General features: G+C 42.1%; 1 protein-coding gene and 1 long non-coding RNA gene across 2 annotated transcripts; one reads left to right on the top strand and one right to left on the bottom strand.

Annotated features, from left to right (window-relative positions):
* Positions 1 to 698: 698 nt before the first annotated feature.
* xylt2 (xylosyltransferase II) lies at positions 699 to 15,177 on the top strand. The gene is made up of 11 exons (XM_032588267.1): positions 699 to 830; positions 5,245 to 5,761; positions 6,477 to 6,652; positions 8,421 to 8,623; positions 9,402 to 9,482; positions 9,559 to 9,775; positions 10,556 to 10,732; positions 10,894 to 11,150; positions 11,228 to 11,423; positions 11,535 to 11,868; positions 12,792 to 15,177. Exons 1-11 carry the CDS (start codon positions 699 to 701, stop codon positions 13,112 to 13,114), a joined length of 2,613 nt encoding a protein of 870 aa, XP_032444158.1. The 3' UTR covers positions 13,115 to 15,177.
* On the bottom strand, positions 14,659 to 20,918 carry LOC116736052 (uncharacterized). Its single transcript, XR_004342483.1, has 2 exons — positions 19,197 to 20,918; positions 14,659 to 18,019 (listed from the first exon to the last, which is right to left on the bottom strand). It is a non-coding gene; the product is annotated as an uncharacterized LOC116736052 (long non-coding RNA).
* Between the last annotated feature and the right edge of the window lie 1,204 nt (positions 20,919 to 22,122).

Below are 22,122 nucleotides of genomic sequence, written 5' to 3'. Positions count from 1 at the left end.
ATGTTACATAAGGGGTCTGCAACATGCAGTTCCAGAGCCTCAAGTACCTCTTTGGTTCTGTGTCTCATTTAATAATTTAAACAATAAAACATTTCCCTCATTTTTTACTTTCTACTTTTGTTTTGCGAACCGATTATAAAAAAAAAACACTGGCTCGTCCCTTATAAGTTTGGGCCACTGAACACCGGCTGTATGTTTTCAAGTGAAATTGTAAAAATGAATATCTAGATAATAATATTTCACTTGAAATACTTTTGTTGTAATAAAACTTTAACTATAGTAAAACAAGTTAAAAACGTGATTACAAACAACTGATTGTCAGGAACAGATGTACAGTGCCATTGTGTCTTAAATTTATTTGTCCAACTTGTCTCCCTCCAAGTTTCATTTAAAAGTTGGCAACTCTACTTATTTGTATATTTTTGGAGAAAGACTGAGAGAACATACTGTATAGTTTGAGTTTAGACAGGAGGAAAGCAGTCCCCTAAGAAGTACACAGAAACATAACAAAACCCAATCCAGTTATTTAATATCAATGCAGCTCTGAGAGTGAGGAATCCTTTGAGAAGCAGAAGAGCCGATTCTTGCTCGTGAGCCGAGCCAAATTAGTCGGATCCCTAAAACGAACCGGAAATCTCACCCTGAGCACAGAGCGACCCCGCGTGGACGCTCTGCTCAGAACGTGCCGTGCTGGAAAAATGGTGGCCAGCGTGCGAGTCCGAAAGCTGCTTCGACGGTATAAACTAGTGATTTCCGCTGCTTTAATGATCCTCCTGGTCCAGGGACTTGTGGTTTGGAGTCTTAGGAGCTTGGAAGAAGGCCCACCAGAGGTGAGAAACAGTCCCACTGACTATTTTACAGACGTGCTTCTGATTTTGTTTGGATTAGCCGTTGGCGTTTAGCTCATCGCACTGTGAGTTATTATACTGTAACGGCAGCTTATGTTAGCTCTTAGTAGAAGCATGTTACTATTGCTGGATCAGCCTCGCCTCTGTTGTCATTTATCACAAACGCTCAAGAGAAATAAGAGAGAGTAGAGTGCTCTTCTTGTTTTAACTGCACATTTTTGGTTCTCACTGTGGAAAGCTGAATGAAAACGAAGTTGTTTCAGAAGCAACAGTGGGCTGTGTGCTGCTTGTTGTCATGCTGTTTCATCTGGCTCTTTCAAGTTGAGAAAATGGGAAGCAAAGACAGGAAACAGAAAAAAACATCTAATAGGGAAGTCGGTTATTAAGTAATTCAGTTAGTCTGCGTAAGTCTGAGTACTCAATTAAGACCCTTCATAGGAAGCAAACTATCAGTCTGAGGCTCTGTTTATAGCCAGAGTTCGTGTCCAGGCAGGGAAAATATGGAATATTGATTACAGTATTTTCCAGGTTTGAAAAATTCTGGAAAAAGAAACACCTAAAATCGAAACACAATTTTAAATCCACACTCTATTCCCTGACCCTTTGTCTAAATCTAATTAAGTTTGAAGATGCTTGAATTTCATTCTGGAATTAATAAATGTTATATTAGTCAAGGTTGTTCAAAGAGTTCTTGTAGATGCTGGTGACTTTGGGCTGGAAGGATGTTCTGTAGCAATCTGTATTACACAGGCTCTGATGAAACTTCTGACTGAAGACACACGGTTGTTGTTGTAACTTTTTTCTTTTTCTTTTTTAAATATAAACTTGTTCTTGGCACCATCATCTCTTAGTTCTCCACAGTGGTTCCCAGAACAGAACCAGCCTTTCTTTATCAGGTTGTTTAGAGTTTGGTTCTGATTCTGTTACCCCAACAGATGATTGCACTGTCAGCAAAAGACTTATAGAAGATCTGCAGCACACCTTGAAGGATCTTAGTTTCCTCAAGAATCAAAGTCTGCTCTATCCTTTCTTATAGACGACTTCACTGTTGCGTCTCCAGTCCAGTCTGTTGTCCAGATGAACACTGATGTGTCTATATTCCTCATCCGCCTCCACTTCTTCCCTCATAATGGAAATAGAGCGTGTTTCAACCCAGTTTCTCATGAAATCTACAATCACCTCCTTTGTTTTGTTTACCTTTGAGATGAGATGATTGTTTTCACACCACATGGTGATCCACCAGCTCTCTCAGCTCAGCTTCTAGACCATCAATGATACACCCCAGTCTCATCTGAGTATTTCTGTAGATGACAGAAGTCTGTCTTGTGCTGGCAGTCTGAAGTGTACAGAGTGAAAAGTAATGGTCAGAGTACAGCGCCCTGTGGTGCTCCTGTGCTGCTGACCACCTGGTTAGACACAGTCCTTCAGTCTCAAGCTATAAATTCACCTTTCTACATATCATTTTAAAGTGGTCTGAAAATGAATTAATAACTCTGGAGCTGTGGGCTTAGAAGTTCATATAACTCCTAGAATACCCAGAGTGCTTTGTAGTTTAGTTTTTTACATCCCTTTTCATCAGAATCTGCTGCTTTATTTGTTTATAAAGAACATGACCTGAATACGAGCTGAAGTTGAAAAGTGGCTCAGCCTGCTCAGGTTGTGCTTGTCCAAAAAAAACAAAAAGAACAAAACCTGGAGTGGCTTCACCACGTTGAAACCTGAGGATGTGATGGCCTGAAAAGTGTGGAAGGTGCATTATTTCCCCCCAGTGTGGAGGGTAGATTTGTGGGCGGAGCTTTGAGGGTTTGCAGGGTTGCGTGACCTTTGCCTCAGATAAAGGTAGACAACCGACTTCCCAGGTCTTCAGAGGAGATTAGTGCTGCAGATCATTTCCGTTTAAACCCCTAAGCTCATCAGAGAGCTCAAGGCTCAATTGGCCGTAGCCTTGGCTCCTCTCCATTTAGTCAGGATAAAATCTAGCATCTTAAACAATGAAACGCCTCCATTTGAATGTCAAACGACTCGTCGTTTGTTTTATTGACTAAAAGGAAGGGTGAATCAGTTTTCTATAACCCTCTGTAAGCCGTAGCTGGAGGCAGAGCGCGCTCTCCTTAGTGCGGAGGTCAGCCGTATATTCCACTGTGTTGGCAGACAGCTATGCAGATGTCAGCACCAAGTCTGTGTGCGCCTGATGCAGAACGCTGAAAGACCATCAGCCCTGAGCGAACACACTCAGTGACATGCATTTCATTAAACCCCTTTGTTGCTCGAGAGAGAAGGCACAGACAAAAACCACAGAGTCTTCCTCCTCCTCATCTTCATCCCCCCCTCCTCCATTGTCGAGTCCCGCTCCAGCAGATGGTGACACTGATTCGTTCTCGCTCCACTTTTAATTGGGAAATAAAGTCTCTGCCTCGCCTGCTTCTCCTTCCATGCATTTTTTGGGTTTTTTTCCCGAAACAATGACTTTTTTTTCTTTTTAAAAAAAATTAAAAGCCATGAAAGCCAGTTGATAAGAATAATTGAAACTTCAGCCAGTGGGTCATGCGTACTGGATGTACGAGATTTTCTCTCGTGGCTGAAAAAAAAAAAAAAAAAAGAAGAAACTTTTGCAAAAATGAAATCCAGACAAGGATCATTATGAGCTGCTTCTAAAAGCAGAAATCATGGTTGTAGCAAATTGTCAACGTTTTGCTGCAATTTGCACTTGGAAATGAATCATAATTAAATTTTTGCTGTAAAAGAAGAATGCTGAATATGCTAAGCCACCATTCTAAGCAATAATTTTCCCAGATTTTGTCACGTTGAAACTGCAAGTTTCTATTTATTTTATTGACATTGAAGAAAAACGGCTGTACCTCCACCCCTTTACTCGGTTATCTGTCTGAAGTTACATAATTAGTGAACAGAATCCACCAGTGTCTAATCACTGATATATTATTCACTGATATATTGGTTTATTGGTTGAAATTAAATCAGGCAAGCCATACTTTTCTGATTTTTCTTGACAGAAAATGGAAACGATGTATCATTTTCGCTTCTCTGTCACATAAAATCCCAATAGAAGTATTGAAGTTTGTTGCAGTAATGTGACGAAATGTTGAAAAGTTCAGAATGTATGAATTAAACCTGTTGCAAAAAGTCAATTAATACCATGATAAATTAAGACGATTTAAACAGACTATTTTATTTGTTGGTTTGGTTATATATTTTGAATATTTAATTAAAAAGGTCCAGTGTTAAACATTTGATCTTTGAGAGGGCGTATTTGCATCATATTGGTTGGAAATAGTCTCGTAAAACAACACTATTATCATTTACCACAGTAACTTCTGAAAATGTATCATAACGGTACAATGAATAAAACTTTCAAACTGAGTGTTTCACATCATTCCTGAGAGAAACTGCACAAACTCGTGTTTATATAAAACAGTTGAGGTGTGTTCTGAATGTTTGGATCCGTCCTGCAACTCCTCACTGATGATCCAGTGGCCGCTGTCGGCCGGCAGCAGCTGACCGTCCTGCATCGGCTGGCAGCTACTTTCTTGTTGGCCGGGGATCATCTGGCCCCCGATCCGACCACAGAGCCGCCGGCCTGCCTCCGTTTCCCAGCATCCCCCCTGCAGTCTGCATGCCAGCGGTGGGAGGCGAGCGATCCTTCGTTCTGCCATATTGGTTTGAAGCGTCTGAAAGCTTTCTGCCTACTCACTACTTTTTTTTTTCTTTTTTCATGTGCATATTTTTAAAAAGCCGCTGCAGTGTGCCAACACTGTGACGCTGAGTTCTTCTTTCTTGTCCTTTCAAAGGATTTTGTTAAAGTGTACGCTTTGTGCTCCTGATTCGTTTTATTTCTACTTTAAGTCTTGCACAGTAGAGTGGAAAATTAACCTCAGTCCAAGTCCTAATTGGTTCCCCTCATTGGTTCCAGCATGCAGCAACTCTCATTATGGCGCTTTAGCAGTTTATGTCTGAGTAAAACACACAGCTCCTTCGTTCCAGTCACTGCAGTACCAAAATAATCCACACACAAACACACACACCCCATCTGTTTGGATTTTAATGTTGCACACACCTGACCCAAATTTCACGAGTGTGGAATTTGCCTGCCAAAAAGAGGCAAGTGGGTTTTGTTGGTTTGCGTGGTGAATCACTGGATTGTTTGTGACTCTCCACAAAAACACGGAGGCGCTGCTAAAAATAACTCAGATGAGAGAACTGGGAAGAAAGCCCCCCAAAAAAATAAGAACCAAGTAAACACATCGTCGCCTCTAGGGCTTTCTGCTGATGCCTCAGTGGCCATCTTTGTTTACCTTATGTCAGAGTATGAATCAGCATCTGTAACAGGATTACAAATGTGTCTTTTTTTTTTTTTTTCTTTTCTGGTCTCATTTTTCAGGGAAAAACAAGACGGTCCAAGCTGCCCGACCCCAACAGCCAGGACTCCAAGAGAGACAAAGCAAATTCTTTGTCTGGGCAGAACAGGGGCAGATGGAGCACCAGGTTTGAGAGGCAGAGGGGAACGGCAACCCTCCCGCAGAGGAAAGGCGGCAACCGGCGAGCCGCGAAGCCCGGCGTCAGACAGAAAACCCCCCAGGAGAGGGGGATGGCGGCGGCCGGGCTGGACGGCGCGGTCTCTCACGATCTGTCGAGCAGCCGCCGCAACTTCAGCCTGGACGGAGCGGCAAAGATGCAAGCCGCCGGGATCCCCGGGGAGCCCGGGAGCGTGGACGGCGCGCACCAGGCGCCCAACGGTGACTTCATGCCGAAATGTGACATCGTGGGCAAGGACGCACTGTCGGCTCTGCACCGCGCCAGGTCGCAGCAGTGCCGGCAGGAGATCGCCAACATCGTGTGCCAACATCAGGCGGGGCAGCTCATGCCGGAAGCGCTGCCCCAGTTCTGCCCCCAACTCGGTGAGCTCCAAGCTGCGCTCACAGGACTTTACTTTATGGCTGCAACTATCGAGTATTTTAGTTATCAGTGAATTGATCGATTAATCGATTAATTGGATAAAACAAACGGACACAATGTGCAGATTTTTTATTGTAAACAATTCCCTTACTTTTTAGGTTAGCATTCTTTGAGCGTAAGCTTGATCTTTTGTAGTAAAGGATTCATGTGGAGCTAAAAAATACTTTGAACATCAACATGTAAAGAGATCAGGCATTTCGGCTGGACCAGGCATCAATATAGCTGATCTGTTGACAATTTTTTGGACCAACTGATTAATAATTGAATAGCAAAAACTGCTTAAAAGGAGTTGGTTTTTTTTAACAGAATTTGAACAAGGTGAAGCTAAAACTGTCACTTTATGTGTTTTAGGTTGAACATATTTACAGACAAAGTTTTTTTTTTTTTTTTTTTTCCTTAAATGCAAAATGTATTTCTGTTTTGTTCAATTTTGATCTGATTGCAGTTCTGAGGGTTTTGTTCTTTCAGCCATTGTCGTCTTTTTTGAGTCTGCATACTTCAATTTACGATTAATCGATTACTGAATTAGTTGATGGGTATGTCAATAATCAATTCACCATGATTAATCTGATGAATCATTTCAGCCCTGCTTTACTTTTAGATTGTTTACAGTGTATGATCATCATTTTCTAACCTGCATCTGGATTCTGTGGCCAGGTGTGTCTCAGCCGGTCGAGGCTGCAGGCGACGTGGAGCTCAGCTTGTCCAAGGTGGAGAACCCGGTCAGGGTGGCGTTCGTGCTGATGGTCCACGGCCGAGCCGTACGGCAGCTCAGGCGTCTCATCAAGGCCATATACCACAGAGATCATTACTACTACATCCATGTAGACAAGGTACAGCCAGTAGATGAACCACCACACTGTTCTATGTAGGTCAGGGGTGTATAAAGTGCGGCCCGGGGGCCGTTTGTGGCCCTCTGAAGGATTTTGTGCAACCTGTTGCGGCCCAAGGCCTTTTCTCTGGGTCTCGCTAACATCTTTGTTTCAGAGCTCCTAATTAGTGCTGATTGGAAATGGAGGCAGCTGGCCAGTGTCTCCAGAACAAATTGAGATCCAGCTTGAGATCCACCACCGTCTCTCACTCACCTCGCCCGTTCTCTCTCTTTTCTCCCTCTCCTTGCCCCCTTTTCTCCAGCCATTCATGATTTTTGTTAGATCTAATCTTAAGTTATCCCTTGCGTTGCTTCTCTTTATTTGTTATGGTTCTAGAGCCAGACCATAACAAATTGGGGGCTTGTCCGGGATTTGAACCCGGGACCTCCTGACCACAAAGCTGGTGTGAAACCAATCTGGCCTGCTAGAACAGCAAAAATAATTACAAATTTATTAACCAGACTTCTGCGTTAATCTTAACCCAGAAAATCAAGAAACAGTGTGGCGGTTTATTATTAACAGTTAAAAACTTTCTGAATGCAATGATTAACAGATCCTTCTTGTACAAAAGTATGTTTTGTTTGATTAAACGTAGTCTTGCATATTTAGTTTATTATTGAGCAGATACAATAAAAAAGTCTCAGGAAATGTATTTGTAGACTTCAAAAGAGAAAAAAAAAAATTTTTTTTGTTCATATTAACAATTTTGTCCCTCAAGGCAAAAAGTTTGCACACACCTGAATTAGGTCCTACTTCCTGGTTACATTAACACCGTTAGGATTGTTTTTCTTACTGTGAGCTTAAAATGACCAGCTCTCCCTCTGTCCCAGAAGTTGCCTTTACCCTGCTCTCCTCTCGCTGCAGTAAAGCAGGGATGTCACGGTTATTCTTCAGGAATCCGTCTTTTGCTAGAAAACTTGCTGTTGTGTACGAAAGGAAAGCAGATGGCGAATCTGTTGAGCAGAGAGCAGGTTAGGTTCCTGAAAGCAGGACTCCTGTTGTAGCCAGACACCTGGTCACTTCCTCTGTTCTGCTGCCAACAGACGGCGGCCGGTTTTCACAGAGAGAGACCGTTCGTCTCTGTGAAAACTCCTGCTTGAGCTGAACAGTTGGGGTTATATGTGAGTCTCCAGCTCTGTGCTTCATCACCCAGCCTCTAACTCTACAGCTGAAGGCTGAGTTTAGGCTGTTCCTTTTGCCTTTTTCTTTCATTTGGCCTTATTTCTAAACACCAGGCGGGAAGCTGCTTAATCTTGTCAAATCCCGTTAAAGTTCTTGCCCACTTCTGCTGACCTCGATCGGTTTCTCAGAGCAGATTCATTACACACCATTTGTTCTTCTCTTAACAAAATTGGACTTTATGTCCCTGGACAATCTATTTTAAGGCGTCTATTTCCCTTGAACTGCCCATTTATCACTCCACAATCTTGAGTAACCTTTTTTAAACGAGCTGTTTATAACAAATCTAATTGATCTCCAAGGAATAAATAAGAGCTTTTATTTCCTCCTATTTGGAGTCCACAATTTTAGCTTGTCAAAGCACGATCTCTCTTAAGTTCAACATTTCCTTTTAGATGATAAACAACCGTTTTCGTTTCCCTTTTGTCATTATTTTGATGAGTCACAGTAGAAACCAGCATTCAGCGTTTGGGTTTTTATTTTTTTATTTTGTGTGATGAAACACTTTGAAGCTGAGCCAGCGTTTTCGGCTCTGCTCCGTTTCCTGCAGCGGTCCGGCTACATGCATCGGGAGGTGCTGCAGATAGCCGAGCAGTACCCCAACGTGCGCGCCACTCCCTGGCGGATGGTCACCATCTGGGGAGGGGCCAGTCTCCTGAAAGCCTACCTGCGAAGCATGCAGGACCTGCTCGCCATGCAGGAGTGGAAATGGGACTATTTCATCAACCTCAGCGCCACAGACTTCCCGACCAGGTTAGCTACACGAGCAGAAACGGAGCAAAATAATGTTGAATAAAGTCATGGATGTTTGTAGAAAGAGGCTGGATTGAAAGATTGAAAATGGTGTCTCTTATAGTATTGTAGTTTTCAAAACACAAATAATATAGCCAAACTGCTTTTATTTAAAACTGAAAAGTAGCAATAATTTTTCCAAACATAATATGTTATTTATTACAATTATGATGCTTTTTAGCACACTGTTTCCTTCCACTAAACTTTCTATGAATATACTTGGATAAATCTGTGAGCAGCCAACTTCTATAGCACTGACCTTTTGTAGCATACCTAATTGTAGATAGGTCTGGCACAAAAACAAACTTTTATTTTAGCAATTTTTAAAAACACCTGTATCTATAAATAGCTAATGCCCAGTTCTGCAGTAATTACTTCATTTTAAGGGTTTCTTCCTGTTTTGGTCTCTAACTGACCCCGGCAGCTTTAGAAAGTGGCAGCCGTAGCATTTCTCCTGATGGAAACATTAATCTGTTTTGCAACGTCGTGGTTAATAAACCGTTCTGGTCACTTAGTCACAGAGCCGACGGTAAACGGTCTCCAGCTGGGTTTTTGGGGGCAGCCAACTGAGTCCCAATCAAAGTAGTTGATTGTCCACCTGGATTGTCCCCAGAGAGGTTCACTTGCTGGTCCTAAATCTTTTCCAAAGTAGTTTATTACTCAAGCTCCTTTATATTCAACAAAATCTCCTATCTGCTGTTTATTTCTCTTTTCCTCTCACTATATCGAATTCATGTAGGACCAACGATGAACTGGTGATGTTTCTGTCGATGCACCGAGACAAGAACTTCCTCAAGTCGCATGGGAGAGAGAATGCAAGGTGAGCGCGCTCATCTTAAAGGTAGACCCCTTACCAGAACTCCCAACAACGCTTTGGTATGCGCTCTTTCTTCCAGGTTCATCAAGAAGCAGGGCCTGGACCGGCTTTTCCATGAGTGCGACAACCACATGTGGCGTCTCGGTGAGCGCAGCATCCCAGAAGGCCTGGAGGTCTCTGGCGGCTCTGACTGGTTCGCTCTGACCCGCCGCTTCGTGGACTACGTGGTCGGCTCCCGCGACCAGCTGGTGTTGGGCCTGAAGCAGTTCTACACCTACGCTCTGCTGCCCGCCGAGGTAAGAGAGCCGTCTGCGGTGTTTGTGTCTGCCCTAGCCGAGGCTCAGAGTGAGGAAAGAGCCCGTCTCAGGCTCCACATCCCTGCCAAGTCAGAGCAGCCTAGCGGCAGAGATAATGGAGGACTGTAAGCTGCGCAGCACAGCGTGCAGCAGCGGCGCCGCATGAGAGGAACTACTGTACAGCTGTGACCTTCTGTAATCCAGACCTCTTGTTTGGAGCCAGTTCATCCAGACTTTCTGTTTGACTCATATTTATCTCTCCGTCCCTCTCTTTTTTTATTTCTTCTATATTTTGTTAATCTTTCTATGTCTTTTTTCTTTGTCATTTTCTTTTTGTCTCTTTCTTTCTGTCTCTCTTTTTCTGTTTTTTGTCTTTCTCTTCTCTTCCTTGTTTTCTCTTTTTCTGTGTTTCTGTCTCTTTTCCTTTGTCTTTTTTCTTTCTGTCTGGTCTTTCTTTCTTTCTCTCTTTCACTCAAGAAGAAAAAAATGGTTGTTGAATTTTTCTTTGGAATTTAATTGAGCAGAAAATATAAGATTAACAATGAACACAATTCTGAATGTGTAAAGCTTTTCCAGGGTCTAATTAAAGCAAGAGTGATGTTAGAAAAAAAAATTTAAATGAATGAACTGGATGTTTTTCAAAATCTCTGTTATTATAGAGGTATTCTGAACTTTCCTTTATGAATGTGTTGCTTTGAGTTGACTGTTTATATGGATCACTAATGTTGAATAAATGAGTTTTTAAAAGTCTGTCTCCCTCTCTTTCTCTCTCTCTCTCAGTCGTTTTTCCACACAGTGCTTGGTAACAGTCACATGTGTGACACCCTGGTGGACAACAACCTGCGCGTCACCAACTGGAACCGTAAGCTGGGCTGTAAATGCCAGTACAAGCACATCGTGGACTGGTGCGGCTGCTCCCCCAACGACTTCAAACCACAAGACCTCATTCGGATTCAGGTCAGGTCACCACAAGAGGGCAGTGTCTCATTCTTCTGAGATTACACTGCTTTGCAAAAGTATTCATACTCCCTCAAAATAAAATCCTGACTGGTGTTTTATCTATTAGATTTATTACATTTGGAAAACTATTTTATTATTATTATTTTTTTAATCTACAGCAATTGACTCGTCCGACGTTTTTCGCCCGAAAGTTTGAGTCGACGGTGAACCAGGAGGCCATAGACATCCTGGACACCCACCTGTACGGCCAGTACGCCCCGGGAACTGTCGCCATCAAGGCGTACTGGGAGAGCGTTTTCGAGCGGCTGGAGGGCGTCGGCTCCCTCAGTGACGTGGCGCTCACGGCTTACACCTCTTTCTTTCGCCTGACCCTGAAGGGCCTGATGACCTCTCAGAGCCAGACAGAAGCCTGCAGGTTCATTTTCTGTTTCCTCTTTGAATATTCTCTGACTGGTAACAGAATGTTGTTACAAGGAACTTCTTCTTTTGAAGGTTTGAACCAGTAGGTGACCCTCTCTCCGTCCATTTGTACTTCTACGATGACCGTTTCCAAGGCTACCTGGTTCGCCAGGACGTGCGCGGCGTGGAGTCGAAGCGCAGGGAGACGCTGGAGCTGTGGGCCATGCCTCAAGCGACGCTCGTCTTCGAGACGAACCTCAAAGAGTTTGAGAGGCTCAAGAATCTGGAGGTTTTCACGGCAACATTTTAACATCGACGACCCCTAAACCAAAATGTTTTCTAAAAAAAACCCAGATTCCAGAAAATGCTAATTTAACTGACGTGTTTTTCTCGGGAACAGATCGGGACAGACTGGGATCCCAAAGAAAGGATCTTCCGTAACTTCGGCGGCGTCATCGGCCCGATAGACGAGCCGCTGGCGGTCCAGAAGTGGGCCCGCGGGCCCAACCTCACGGCCACCATCGTCTGGATTGACCCGGCGCAGGTGGTGGCAGCGTCCTATGACATCACAGTAGAGATGGATGCAGAGTACACGCAATACAAACCGCCTCTACAGCACCCCCTACGGCCCGGCGCCTGGACCGTGCGGGTGTTGAAACAGTGGAAGCGTGTAGCGGAGGTTCGATTCCTCGTGATGCCGCTGACTTTTAATAATAAAGAGCCACTGCGCAGAGGTACGTTTACTCTGTTATAATAACTCTAACAAAACTCAATGAAGTGTTGAGAAAAAGTTGAAGGGCTATGAATTATTTTCTAAAACATGTTATATTCCAGATTCGTATGCTTGCTTGAAATCCTTCAATCAGGTGTTTTCAAGGTTTGGAAAGTAATTGATTTCCGTATAAAGTCCTTGAAAGTGCTTGTTATTCAAACTGAGCAGTTTAGTAGTAGAGTGCAATCTTGATTAAAAGCCAAAATTTGGAAAATTTTATTCACAGTTGAAACCAGATGTTTTCATACAGCTAATAAAAAGACTTTCATTGTCTGAAAGTTTAATCGGACTAAGCATTTATTGTTTTAGGTTTGCTAGAACTGCCAAATTTATTTCTTTGATAAAAGGAAAAAAATGTTTGTTTTTTTATTATTATTTTTTGTGACTTTTTTTGTATAAAATGTATAAAATTTGAGTAGGAAGGTCATTTACCTCTAATGAATATTTATTATTCCTAATGGCTCAGTGACTTATTATTTGTCTTCTGTTTTGTATGTTCAAAATGATCAAGACTTTTGGTGTCTTTTTTTCTTTTCTTTTTTTTAATTAATGTTTTGTGCTCAAGCTAAGGTATGCAGGAGACATTTCAAAACATAAAATGTTGCTACATTTTAGATGACCTTTTCTGTGCTGTAAAATGTAGAAAACAATATTAACAACACTAATAAATGACATCTTACAATAGTAAATTAAAACCATTTCTTTCAATTGATTTGTATTGTGTTTGTCTGCAAAGTGCGGTGCTGGAAAAATTTGAAAAGTGCTTGAATTTTACTGGGGGAAAGTCTATGATCCCTCTATGTGTAATCCATAAATATTCTGAGAAAATGGTGATTTTTACAGACTAATTTTTGTTTTTTATTTATTTATTTTTTTCTGTTCCAGAGGAGGACAGCTGGCTGCATTCGGGCCCTCCTGGTAACCTGTACCTGGACCAGAGCTTCCAGCAGCTGAACTCCGTGCTGAAGCTGCCTCCTCAGGAGCCCGCCATGCAGGCGGCCCGGCGAGCCGCTCAGCTGGTGGGTCGGCCCCTGGACGCCTGGGTGGACAGCCTGGTGGGGGCTTTCTGGGTGATAGGCGACCTCTGTTCCGCCAAGGCCTCCTCCTGCCCGGCCGTGGGGCTGTGCACAAAGACTACCTGGAGCTCCCTCTCCCCTGATCCAAAGTCCGAACTGGGCCCGGTCAAAAGCGACGGGCGGATCAGGTAGCGCGAGTAGAAACACTGAACACACAAAACACTGCTGGAAAGCCTGAATGAACCCGATATCTGCACACACACTCCAAGGAGCTGCTGCTGCCACAGGCAGAAACGACGGGAGGACTGCAGAAAATTTGCACATTGCCTGCAAAAAAAAGACAAACTTATCATGTCTTGCTGAACGGGTACATGAAACCCCACATGTTTCGGTATGATTTTAGCTGCCGCACACATTTGCAGTCACACAACTGTCTCAGTGGAAATGCAAGGGTCCTCGTTCGGTTGTCCCCTTCAAGCAGCTGTTTCCCTTCATTTCAAAGGAGAGTAGAACCTCTGGATCTTAATAATGTGCTTATTTTGAAGCATAGGAGAGATGCATGAAGTGCACTTTACTGCAGGATGTTGTCGTTGGTTACGGCGGGAGGGGTCGAGGGCGGGACGTTTTAATACGTCTGTGCAGGGTCACATATTTTTTTGCAACAACACATCACTAAATACAAGGACATGGAGAAAATAGCTGTAATGTTTCCTTTCAAAAGTATTTACACCCCTTATATTTATCTTTTACATTTTGTCAGGTTGCAAACAACATTTTTATAGGAAACTAAAATGAAATAGTTTACAGTTGTGTTGCGTGCAGACTCTTTAACTTTGGTACCCCTATATAAAATGCATTAATTGCCTTTAATTTATTTGGTGGCATCATATTGATACAAGAAAACTTTCCTTCAAATTGATGCTTATCTAATGATTTAAACTAAAAGGTTGTAATGCAACAAAACGTGAAAAACGTTGAAGGGTGTCAACACTTTTGTGAGGCACTTTTGTTAAAAATATATATTTCTAGTATTTTTTTTTTTAATCTTAGTTGGTGTGTTAGTTTTAAATAGTTTTTGTGTTGCAAAATTCCTCTGAGGGTTTTTGTTTGTTCTTTTTTTTGTTTTTTGTTTTTTTTGCATTCAAATCAGTCTGAAAATCTTAACCCAATCACCTGAGGTGAAAGATCAACATGAGCTGGAGTCATTTTAAGTATCAAAGATGAAACTTTATACTGAGATTTATAGCATTACTCTAAAAACTATAATGAAAATAGTTTTAAAAACCACATTTGTTATTAAGTTTTGTTATGCTGTGAGGAAGAAACAAAATGTCGTGTTACCTTGTCTGCAAAATCAACGTCTCTGCATCCATCAGGGAACTTTAAAGCTCGTTTTTTCCGTTAGTTTTGAACACACTGACCTCAGTGTTAAATGTTCAGATTCTGTCTTTTTAAAGCAATCGGGCTTAAAGTTACATATTTCCACTAAAAGTGTCGTTCCTTTACATTGCATGGTAGGCATTGAAACAACAGATTGTTATACCTCCTGTTTGCCTGTGCAGATGCTGTACTGTCATGCCTGTTTGTGGTTATTTCTTACATATCTGTTTTATTTTAGTATTTTTACTCCTTAAATTTTAAACAGTCCACTGTATTTTTTTATTATGTTTTTTTTTTTTTTATTAACGCTAATTGTTTTAGTTTGATCAGGAAGAATCTAAGCTGCCTTTATGTGGAAAAAGGTTGACGTTTGCAGAATAGTTTGCAGAAACGAGTGTTTTTACTTTAGTTTTTTGTTTGTTTTGTTTTTTTGTGTTCTGAAATAATGACCGTCCAACACGTACGTTGTTTTTAAGTGACCTTGTGTAGCTTGCACAGTACAGTCGCTTCAGTGAAGCCCCGGTTTTATTGAGAGAATAAGCAGATTAATGGATCTTAGCAAATGTTATTTTTCTATCCAGTTGGAGGGAAGCTGTACGCTGTCTGTTCGTCTCTTGGCTCCCTGAGCTGTTAAAACTGCTCTCTAACTGTGTTGCATTCGACAGTCCACCTGTTCGGTGTCGCATGAAGCGGCTCCTCTGGGTTTTGGGAGGTTGAGATTTCTGTCCGTGCTGTTGTGATAGTCGGGAGCAGCCCGGACGGTGACTCATCCTCGGCTCCGTCGCTCCGATCTGTAGGGAACAGGAGCCTGTCGCTGCTGTGGAGAAGATCAGACAGTCTCACTGAAAACTCAATAAATAGATGACTATATTCCAGCTTTTGTTGTTATACTTGTTTGTACCTTGAAGCATGTCTGGATTTAATCTAGTGTTTATAAAACAGCTCACTTTGAACGGGAGTTGTCCTTGCTAGGAGCAGACTTTTGCGCACATTAAGTCCTTCTGAATCCTCAATGAATTTAAAATGATAAAACGTGAGATGCAATGTATTTTTATTAGGATTTTATGCAACAGACAAAATGCTGCCATGGTGTCGCACACCCTTAAAAGGTCTTAAATGTATACATCTAAAATTCAGGCCTTAAAATATCTTATATTCATTAAAAAGATGTATTTATACTGGCCTAAAATGCGTTAATCACAAGTCTTAAATGTTGTTTCATGATTCTTTAGTTGTTAGTCTTTTTTCTTATGGCCTTCATTGCGTTCTGTGACTTCAAGCAGTTGATGCTACCGGTGACCAGATGCTAAAATACCGTTGCTAGCTTGATTCGTAAATTTCAAATGTTTTGTTTAACTAAATATTCTGAAAAGTGTGGCGTACATTTCAGTTCAGCTCCCTGAGAGCATACTTTGAGAATTAACTTGGTTCTACAATTACACTTAACAGCTTTGCACATATAGAGACTGTCATTTTTGCCCGTTCCTCTTCGCAGACTAGCCAAGTGATCAATCTAACACCTGAATATTTGACCTGAACTATTCTTTTATATCTCACCAGGTTGTGTGTGTGTGTAGAGTTGCTGTAGGTCCTGCATTCCCCTGCCTGTTGCTTCATCCACCATCTCTGCCCCTGCTGAGAGGAAAACGTCCCTTCAGCCTTTCCTTTCACGGTGTGTTTGTGATGATCTGCTCGCTGTCACCACAGGCGATCTATGAATGAATGATTTTGCTTCATCTTCACAGTTGTGCTCTAGCTATTTTTGATGCAATCCACAGACATCACAATTTAATGTGACAAAATATGAGAAAAAGTCAAGAATGAATAGTTTTGGATTATATAAAGGATGTAAACACCCTCCGGGGTGCTGAAGCTTCCTTCCTTCATAAATACTGTAAGCAACACTTCTGAGCTTCCCCGTATAAATATTTGAAGTGTTTTCCGGTTCAAGTGCACAGTTCAAGGCAGTTTTCCCCTCTGTGCACCGGATGTGAACCTCATGGAGAAAATGGAGACCTGCGGAGGAGGAGGGCCAGGTGTTGGGGACAGCGGGCTGTAAACTCGACTTCAAAGGAGTGAGGAGTGGAAGGTCTCTGGGTTGAGTTCGCCTGCTTCTGGGCAGAGATCTGATTTGTGTGAGACAGAGACGCAGGAGACAATGGACAACCTGTCTGGATCATCTGTGATTGACATGGAGGACATGCAGACACCCTATAATGAAGAGCTAACACATAAGGTAAGCTAAGGATTTTATGCTAGTTTGCTTCTACTTATTAAATTATTGGTTTATCTATAGCTAAGAGCTAATAAACCAATAATAGTATTTTCAATTTCACCCAATATCAGGTTAACTCTTAGCCAATCACACGCTTCATGTTCACAGATGACAGAGCATTGGTGTCGGCAAACAGCTCAGCTTCTCTCTGCTGAGTTTTTGTTGCTTTTGTCACAATAATACGTCCAGATTTTCAAGTGATTGGTCTGGCAGGTTAAAACTCGCTTCTATCAAACAGATTGAGGCTTTCGCTGCAGCATGCAGCTAACGGGATTAGAGGATATCTGAGATTGTAATTACTGGATGTTGAAACAAGTATTACTTTGTGGCGAGCTGAGATGGAGCTCCTGCCTCTCCGCTGATTAAATTTCAGCTTGTATTTGTTGCTTTGCCCAGTCAAAAACAACAAAAAGGCACCACACTCGGATGGCTCCGGCTTTTTTTTTGTTTTGTTTTAGATTTATTTATTTTTATTTTGCTGGCAGCTGATCCAGTTGGATCTCAGCTGATTCAAATGAAGCTTTGGATGCTTTCTAAAAATGCTGGGTAGAAATTAGCTTCTTGAGAGAAAGGAAAATATCAAACATACAAACCTCCTACTGTGAATTTCAAGCTAATAAAAATAGGCAATTACACATTTGTGCATATATTTTTTTCCTTCTGCAAAGATATCAGTCAGGAGAAGATTACAAAAAAAAAACATCCAAAGCATTTTGTATTTGACAGGAGGCTGCAGGAAGATATGATATTCAGCATTCCCCGTATGACAGGAATGAGAAGTTTGACACCTTCCTTCTCAAGAAAACATTTACAAAAACTTGACATGAAAAAATAGCATCATATTTAGTGAAGTGTGGTAGTGGCAGTATCATGGTGTGAGGTTTTGTGTCACACAAATCTGGCATTTTAAAGGGATGTTCACTGAAACCTTAACTGTAACCTGTGTAATTGGGGGCTGGTTTATGAAAATATATCTAGTTATTTATATAGGCCGTATTTCAAGACAGAAGGTGAACTTAACATCTAATTCACCGCAGCATACTTTTTTTCACCATTAGTATACATCACCAAAAAGTGAAAACTCAATCCCTTATTATCACCCTGAGAGTTATTCTTATCCGAACTGTGAGGTTTTCACAAGCTCCACAAACCATCATCCATGGATATTTTTTGTTGCTTTGCTCCCATCATCAAAATGCTAGCATGTCTGAATCAGTCTTTAATGCGGGAGCGATGAAATGGTAATAGTCTAATTTCACTCGGGCCTCTGAAACCCAGCACAGCACATCCCCCTCGCTCTGACTCATCAGCCTCTCCTCTGGTTTGCATCGTTTGCTCTCCAGGTACGGGTTCGGCCTGCACCTCCTCCTGCTGTTCGCCTTCATCAGCCGCCTGCCTCTGCATCCACTTCTCTCAGAGCGAGCCATTCAGGAAGAGAAGTCCTGCGTTTCCAAGGAGTCCAAGGACACAGAGGGTTTAAAATACACAGGCTGTAGCAAATGTTTACATGTAAAGAGAACACAGAAAGTTTCCCCATGCAGAACAGGATGTGGGTGCTGCCGGCATCTTTATTGGCTCTCTGAACAGTTTCAGTCTCATCTATTCATCAGGTTTAGGAAAATTTGGAGTTTTAGTAATTATCAATGACAACATTCACTCTGAGCAATCTTCTTGACTTACACGTGGATATTTTATCCACGGTTAGATCTAAACGGCATCAGATAAACAAAAAATATCATAAGGCCCAGACAAAGTCCTGTAAATAACGCTGCACAGATTGCATTCTGACAACAAGGCTATTCCTCCATGTCGCTGTAGACAAAGGTACGTTTTTCATTTTTAACAATGGCAGTAGTTCAGGATGAATCATAATTTCCTACTCTCATTCAGCGGCAGCTTCTCTGTGACTGAGCTGCTTGTAACGCAAAGCGGCTGCAGCGGCACATGAAGAAGTGAGTTTAATTTGTATTCCTGAAAGCAAACAATAACAGTAATCAGTGTTCCAGGTGCACAAAGAATACTCCTACACACGTTTCCTTTCTGCACCACGAAGCGGGCAGCCGTGTTGCTCGTCGAGTTAATATGTTAAAAGTTGAAAGGTCTTGAGTTTTTTGTCTTTTTTTCCCACTGCCTTCTACTCTGCTTTTCGAGCATGACTAAACGACGTCTACATGTAGACTGCAAATAAACATCTAAAAAAAGAATTAATTTAGACTTTGTAAAAGCGTTCACTTTCTGATTAAACATACACATTTTTGACATTGTTTATTTATTTTCAACTATAAAAACTAAATTCACTGGGTTCACTGTGCCATGCTGTATTTATATATCATGACGGATTTTTTTCTACCCTTCTCCTGACTGATATCTTTGCAAAATGAGATACTCCTGAAACATTTTATCCACTCTGCAAACTTGGACGTTACAGCTGCTTCTTGCCAAAGTATAGAAATTACATATCAAAGTCTCCTGGCATTTTGAACAGGGCTGTGCAGACATTTGAGAGGCAGTGAGTGCGCTTGTTGACATTTTGTGTCATCTTATGGTATTAATTATCCAGTTATCTGGTGTGTGTGTTTTTTTTTATCTCCATAGTCATGTTGTTATTTCTTCATTTACCTGAGTGCGGTCAGCTGCAGCTCTTTGTGGAGATGTTGTTGTCCACTTAGCAAAATTTTAGCTTCCACTGATAAATTCATCTTCCCGGCCTCTTTCTTCATTTGATGAATGGCCACTCGTTCTACGCTCAAGTGCAAGTGAAGAGGCGAGCAGAATGCGACTCCTATGGACCGAATAAATTTAGATCCGCTCCAACCTTCACCAACTTGTCCGTTTTAATGGAACATCAAAGCCAACGTGTCGTACATGCACGAGGATGATTAAAGCGAGCGTATTACCAGCAGTGGAGCCCGGCATGCTGTCACTCTCTGCTGTACATTTGCTCTTGTAGGCAGCAGATAAGAAGCAGGAGAAGACTCTGGCTTCCTGCATGTGGAGTGGAAAAGAGAGAGAGAGAGAGAGTACTGTGGCTGTAAGGTGATAAATTTCCACAATAAAAGTAAACATCTGCTGCCAAGTAGCTCTATTGGTGCTCCGGCTCTCGAGAGAGGCAATAACCAGAGATAAAAAGGTCAGCTGATGCCCACATCCGGAGCAACGCTTTCAGATCTGCAGACCGCTAAATGTGTTTGAGGCTGGCTTTCAGAGGAAGTGGTGGAGGAAGAGGAGAAGATTCATTGCTCAGAGTCTAATAAAAAATATGTTTTTCATTAGCCCCACATTTAATTAGCTGTAATATTTAACAAATTTTAAAGCTTTACGTGGTTCGTTAGCGGACAGACATTTTTACACAGAGCCTCTCAAAAGTATTCATCCCTGTAGTATTGGTAAATGGACTAAACCTTTATATGTTTTTAAGACTTTTAAACCTCATCTTCATCTTTCTGCAGCGCTGAGGAGGAGGAAACCTGGAATCAAACCTGCAACTTTCTTTAATTTTCAGACCTGAGTCTGAGCTGGAAGGAGATTAATATCAAAGGCCAACCCGATGAATGTCAAGCAGAATGTTTATATATATGATTTTGTTCCAAATAGAAAAGTAAAATGTGTTATAAATTTATATTCAGTGGCCTGAATCTGTGCTCCTATAACCTCCGTTGCTTTAAATACAGCTGCATGTGGTTTTCAGCTGTTTGTCTAAGATTTTCACCACATCAGACCCATTTGCAAAGTAGCTCAAGAGGCCTCCGGAGTCTTGTTACAGATGGGTAATCTGCACTTTGACTAGGCCATTCTATTTATCTCTGTTTTAAACTAAACCATCCTATTGTAACTTTAGCAGCGTGAACTTCTAACTTTTATTTTGCTTAGTTTTCATAAGATTATTGATCAGTTTTTTTTTCTTGGACCTTGGTAGCTTTTCAATCATTTTCTGCTTAATTCTTGACCTAAATCAAGACAGCATGTTGTCATGTGTGCGTGTGTGTATGTTTGAAAATGATGGAACTGAACAAGTTGAGATCAAATAAATAAACTCTACCTGGAACAGTAACAAAAAAGAAATAAAACCAACACATATTCCCCTCTGTTCGGGAGCCTAATGAGTTATTTGGCTTTACAAATCGATAAAAAAAAATATTCCTCTGAACATTGTTAGCAGCTGGAAGCCAAACAGAAAAGAAGCACTCTGAAACATCTTCAGAAAGTGTGAGGAATTATAGCTTAAACCCACTTCTATGACTTTCCCAGAAAGTCTGGAAGGAAATCATAGATCTGTGAAACTTTTGCACAGATCTGAACATGCACAGAGCAGAAGGACAACGGAGGATAACTTCTCCATGTTCCCCTCGGGGAGATTTTTTTCTTTCTGACCCTCCAGCTCATTGTGAAGCAGGTCCAGCCTTCGCGTCGACGCCGACCTTCCCTCCTGAAGACACAGAGCCAACCTCCAGCTGTCGCAAAGCATCAGACAGCGGCGCTGAGCAACACATGATGAACTCGTACAATAACCCGCTCCGCATGCCCACACAGCGCTGCGGCCTCGGGCGATTAAAACAGTGCGAGGCTGCAGAACAGGACGTCTCCTGTGCGCGTGTGTGTGTGTGTGTCTCAATCTGCAGACCATCCTGGTGGGAGACAACGGCGTGGGCAAGACCTCTCTGCTGGTTCAGTTTGACCAGGGCAAGTTCATCCCGGGGTCATTCACCTCCACTGTGGGCATTGGCTTCACAGTAAGTCAACACACACACACAACCTCCCTCCACTCCCACTGTCTGTGTTTTTCCTCCTTCCTGTTATGTTGTTGACTTCATCCCAGTGAGAAGGACATGTCACTCCGCTGGGCTGTTTGTACTTAACTCGTGACATAACAGCACGACTGAGCAGATCCTCTCTGAATCGCCCATGAATCAGAGGTGCTCTCCTGAGTGGGATGCCACTTCTTTTCTTTTCTTTCTCACTGCATTAATTACGATCCTTAACAGTTCGTTAGAGGAGAATTATTATGGTCAACAATCTCAGCGCTGCGATTAAATTACTGGCAAGAAAGCGCGTCTAATGAATGTCACTGAGCCCGAGCTGCGTGCTGCGGGAGCCGTGTAACAACGCTGTGCCAGACGGGGCTGATTTTATGCTCTGTGACAAGTTTTTAGGTGGGAGCTGATGGGCGAGGGACGCGGAGACGCGGTGAGACAGAGCGGCAGAGGTGTGGGGGGGTTTATTTAAGGAGCGATTAATCTGCTGTGACACTGAAAAATCTGTGACCGTCACAAATATAAGGCGAAAAGAATCAGCGAGGTGCTGTGAAATTGGTTTGCCATTTTATATTAGCATATGCTTATGCATATACAGTAAGAGCGTGTGTGATTCAAGGTTTGTGAGAAGGAAAAAAAAATGACTGGCAGAGAAAGAGAAAGATGGAGGGGGGGTGTTTGTGGGAATTAAGACACTTTGATGTGTTTAATCCGGTTGGCTTTAGAGTCAGAACCTGGGAAGAAGAGTTTGATCACATTTATTGTGAAGCCATCAGGTGTCATTTTTGATTCAT

This window comes from Xiphophorus hellerii, chromosome 16 (genome assembly GCF_003331165.1).
Source record: "Xiphophorus hellerii strain 12219 chromosome 16, Xiphophorus_hellerii-4.1, whole genome shotgun sequence".
NCBI lineage: Eukaryota > Metazoa > Chordata > Actinopteri > Cyprinodontiformes > Poeciliidae > Xiphophorus > Xiphophorus hellerii.
This window is presented reverse-complemented; position numbering and strand designations above follow the sequence as displayed.

Bases quoted from the DNA above. Each gene is read 5' to 3' on its own strand.
- xylt2 (XM_032588267.1), top strand. From the start codon at position 699: ATGGTGGCCAGCGTGCGAGTCCGAAAGCTGCTTCGACGGTATAAACTA. The intron at 9,776-10,555 runs GTAAGAGAGCCG...TCTCTCTCTCAG, and splicing joins ACGCTCTGCTGCCCGCCGAG to TCGTTTTTCCACACAGTGCT. The intron at 11,869-12,791 runs GTACGTTTACTC...TTTCTGTTCCAG, and splicing joins TAAAGAGCCACTGCGCAGAG to AGGAGGACAGCTGGCTGCAT.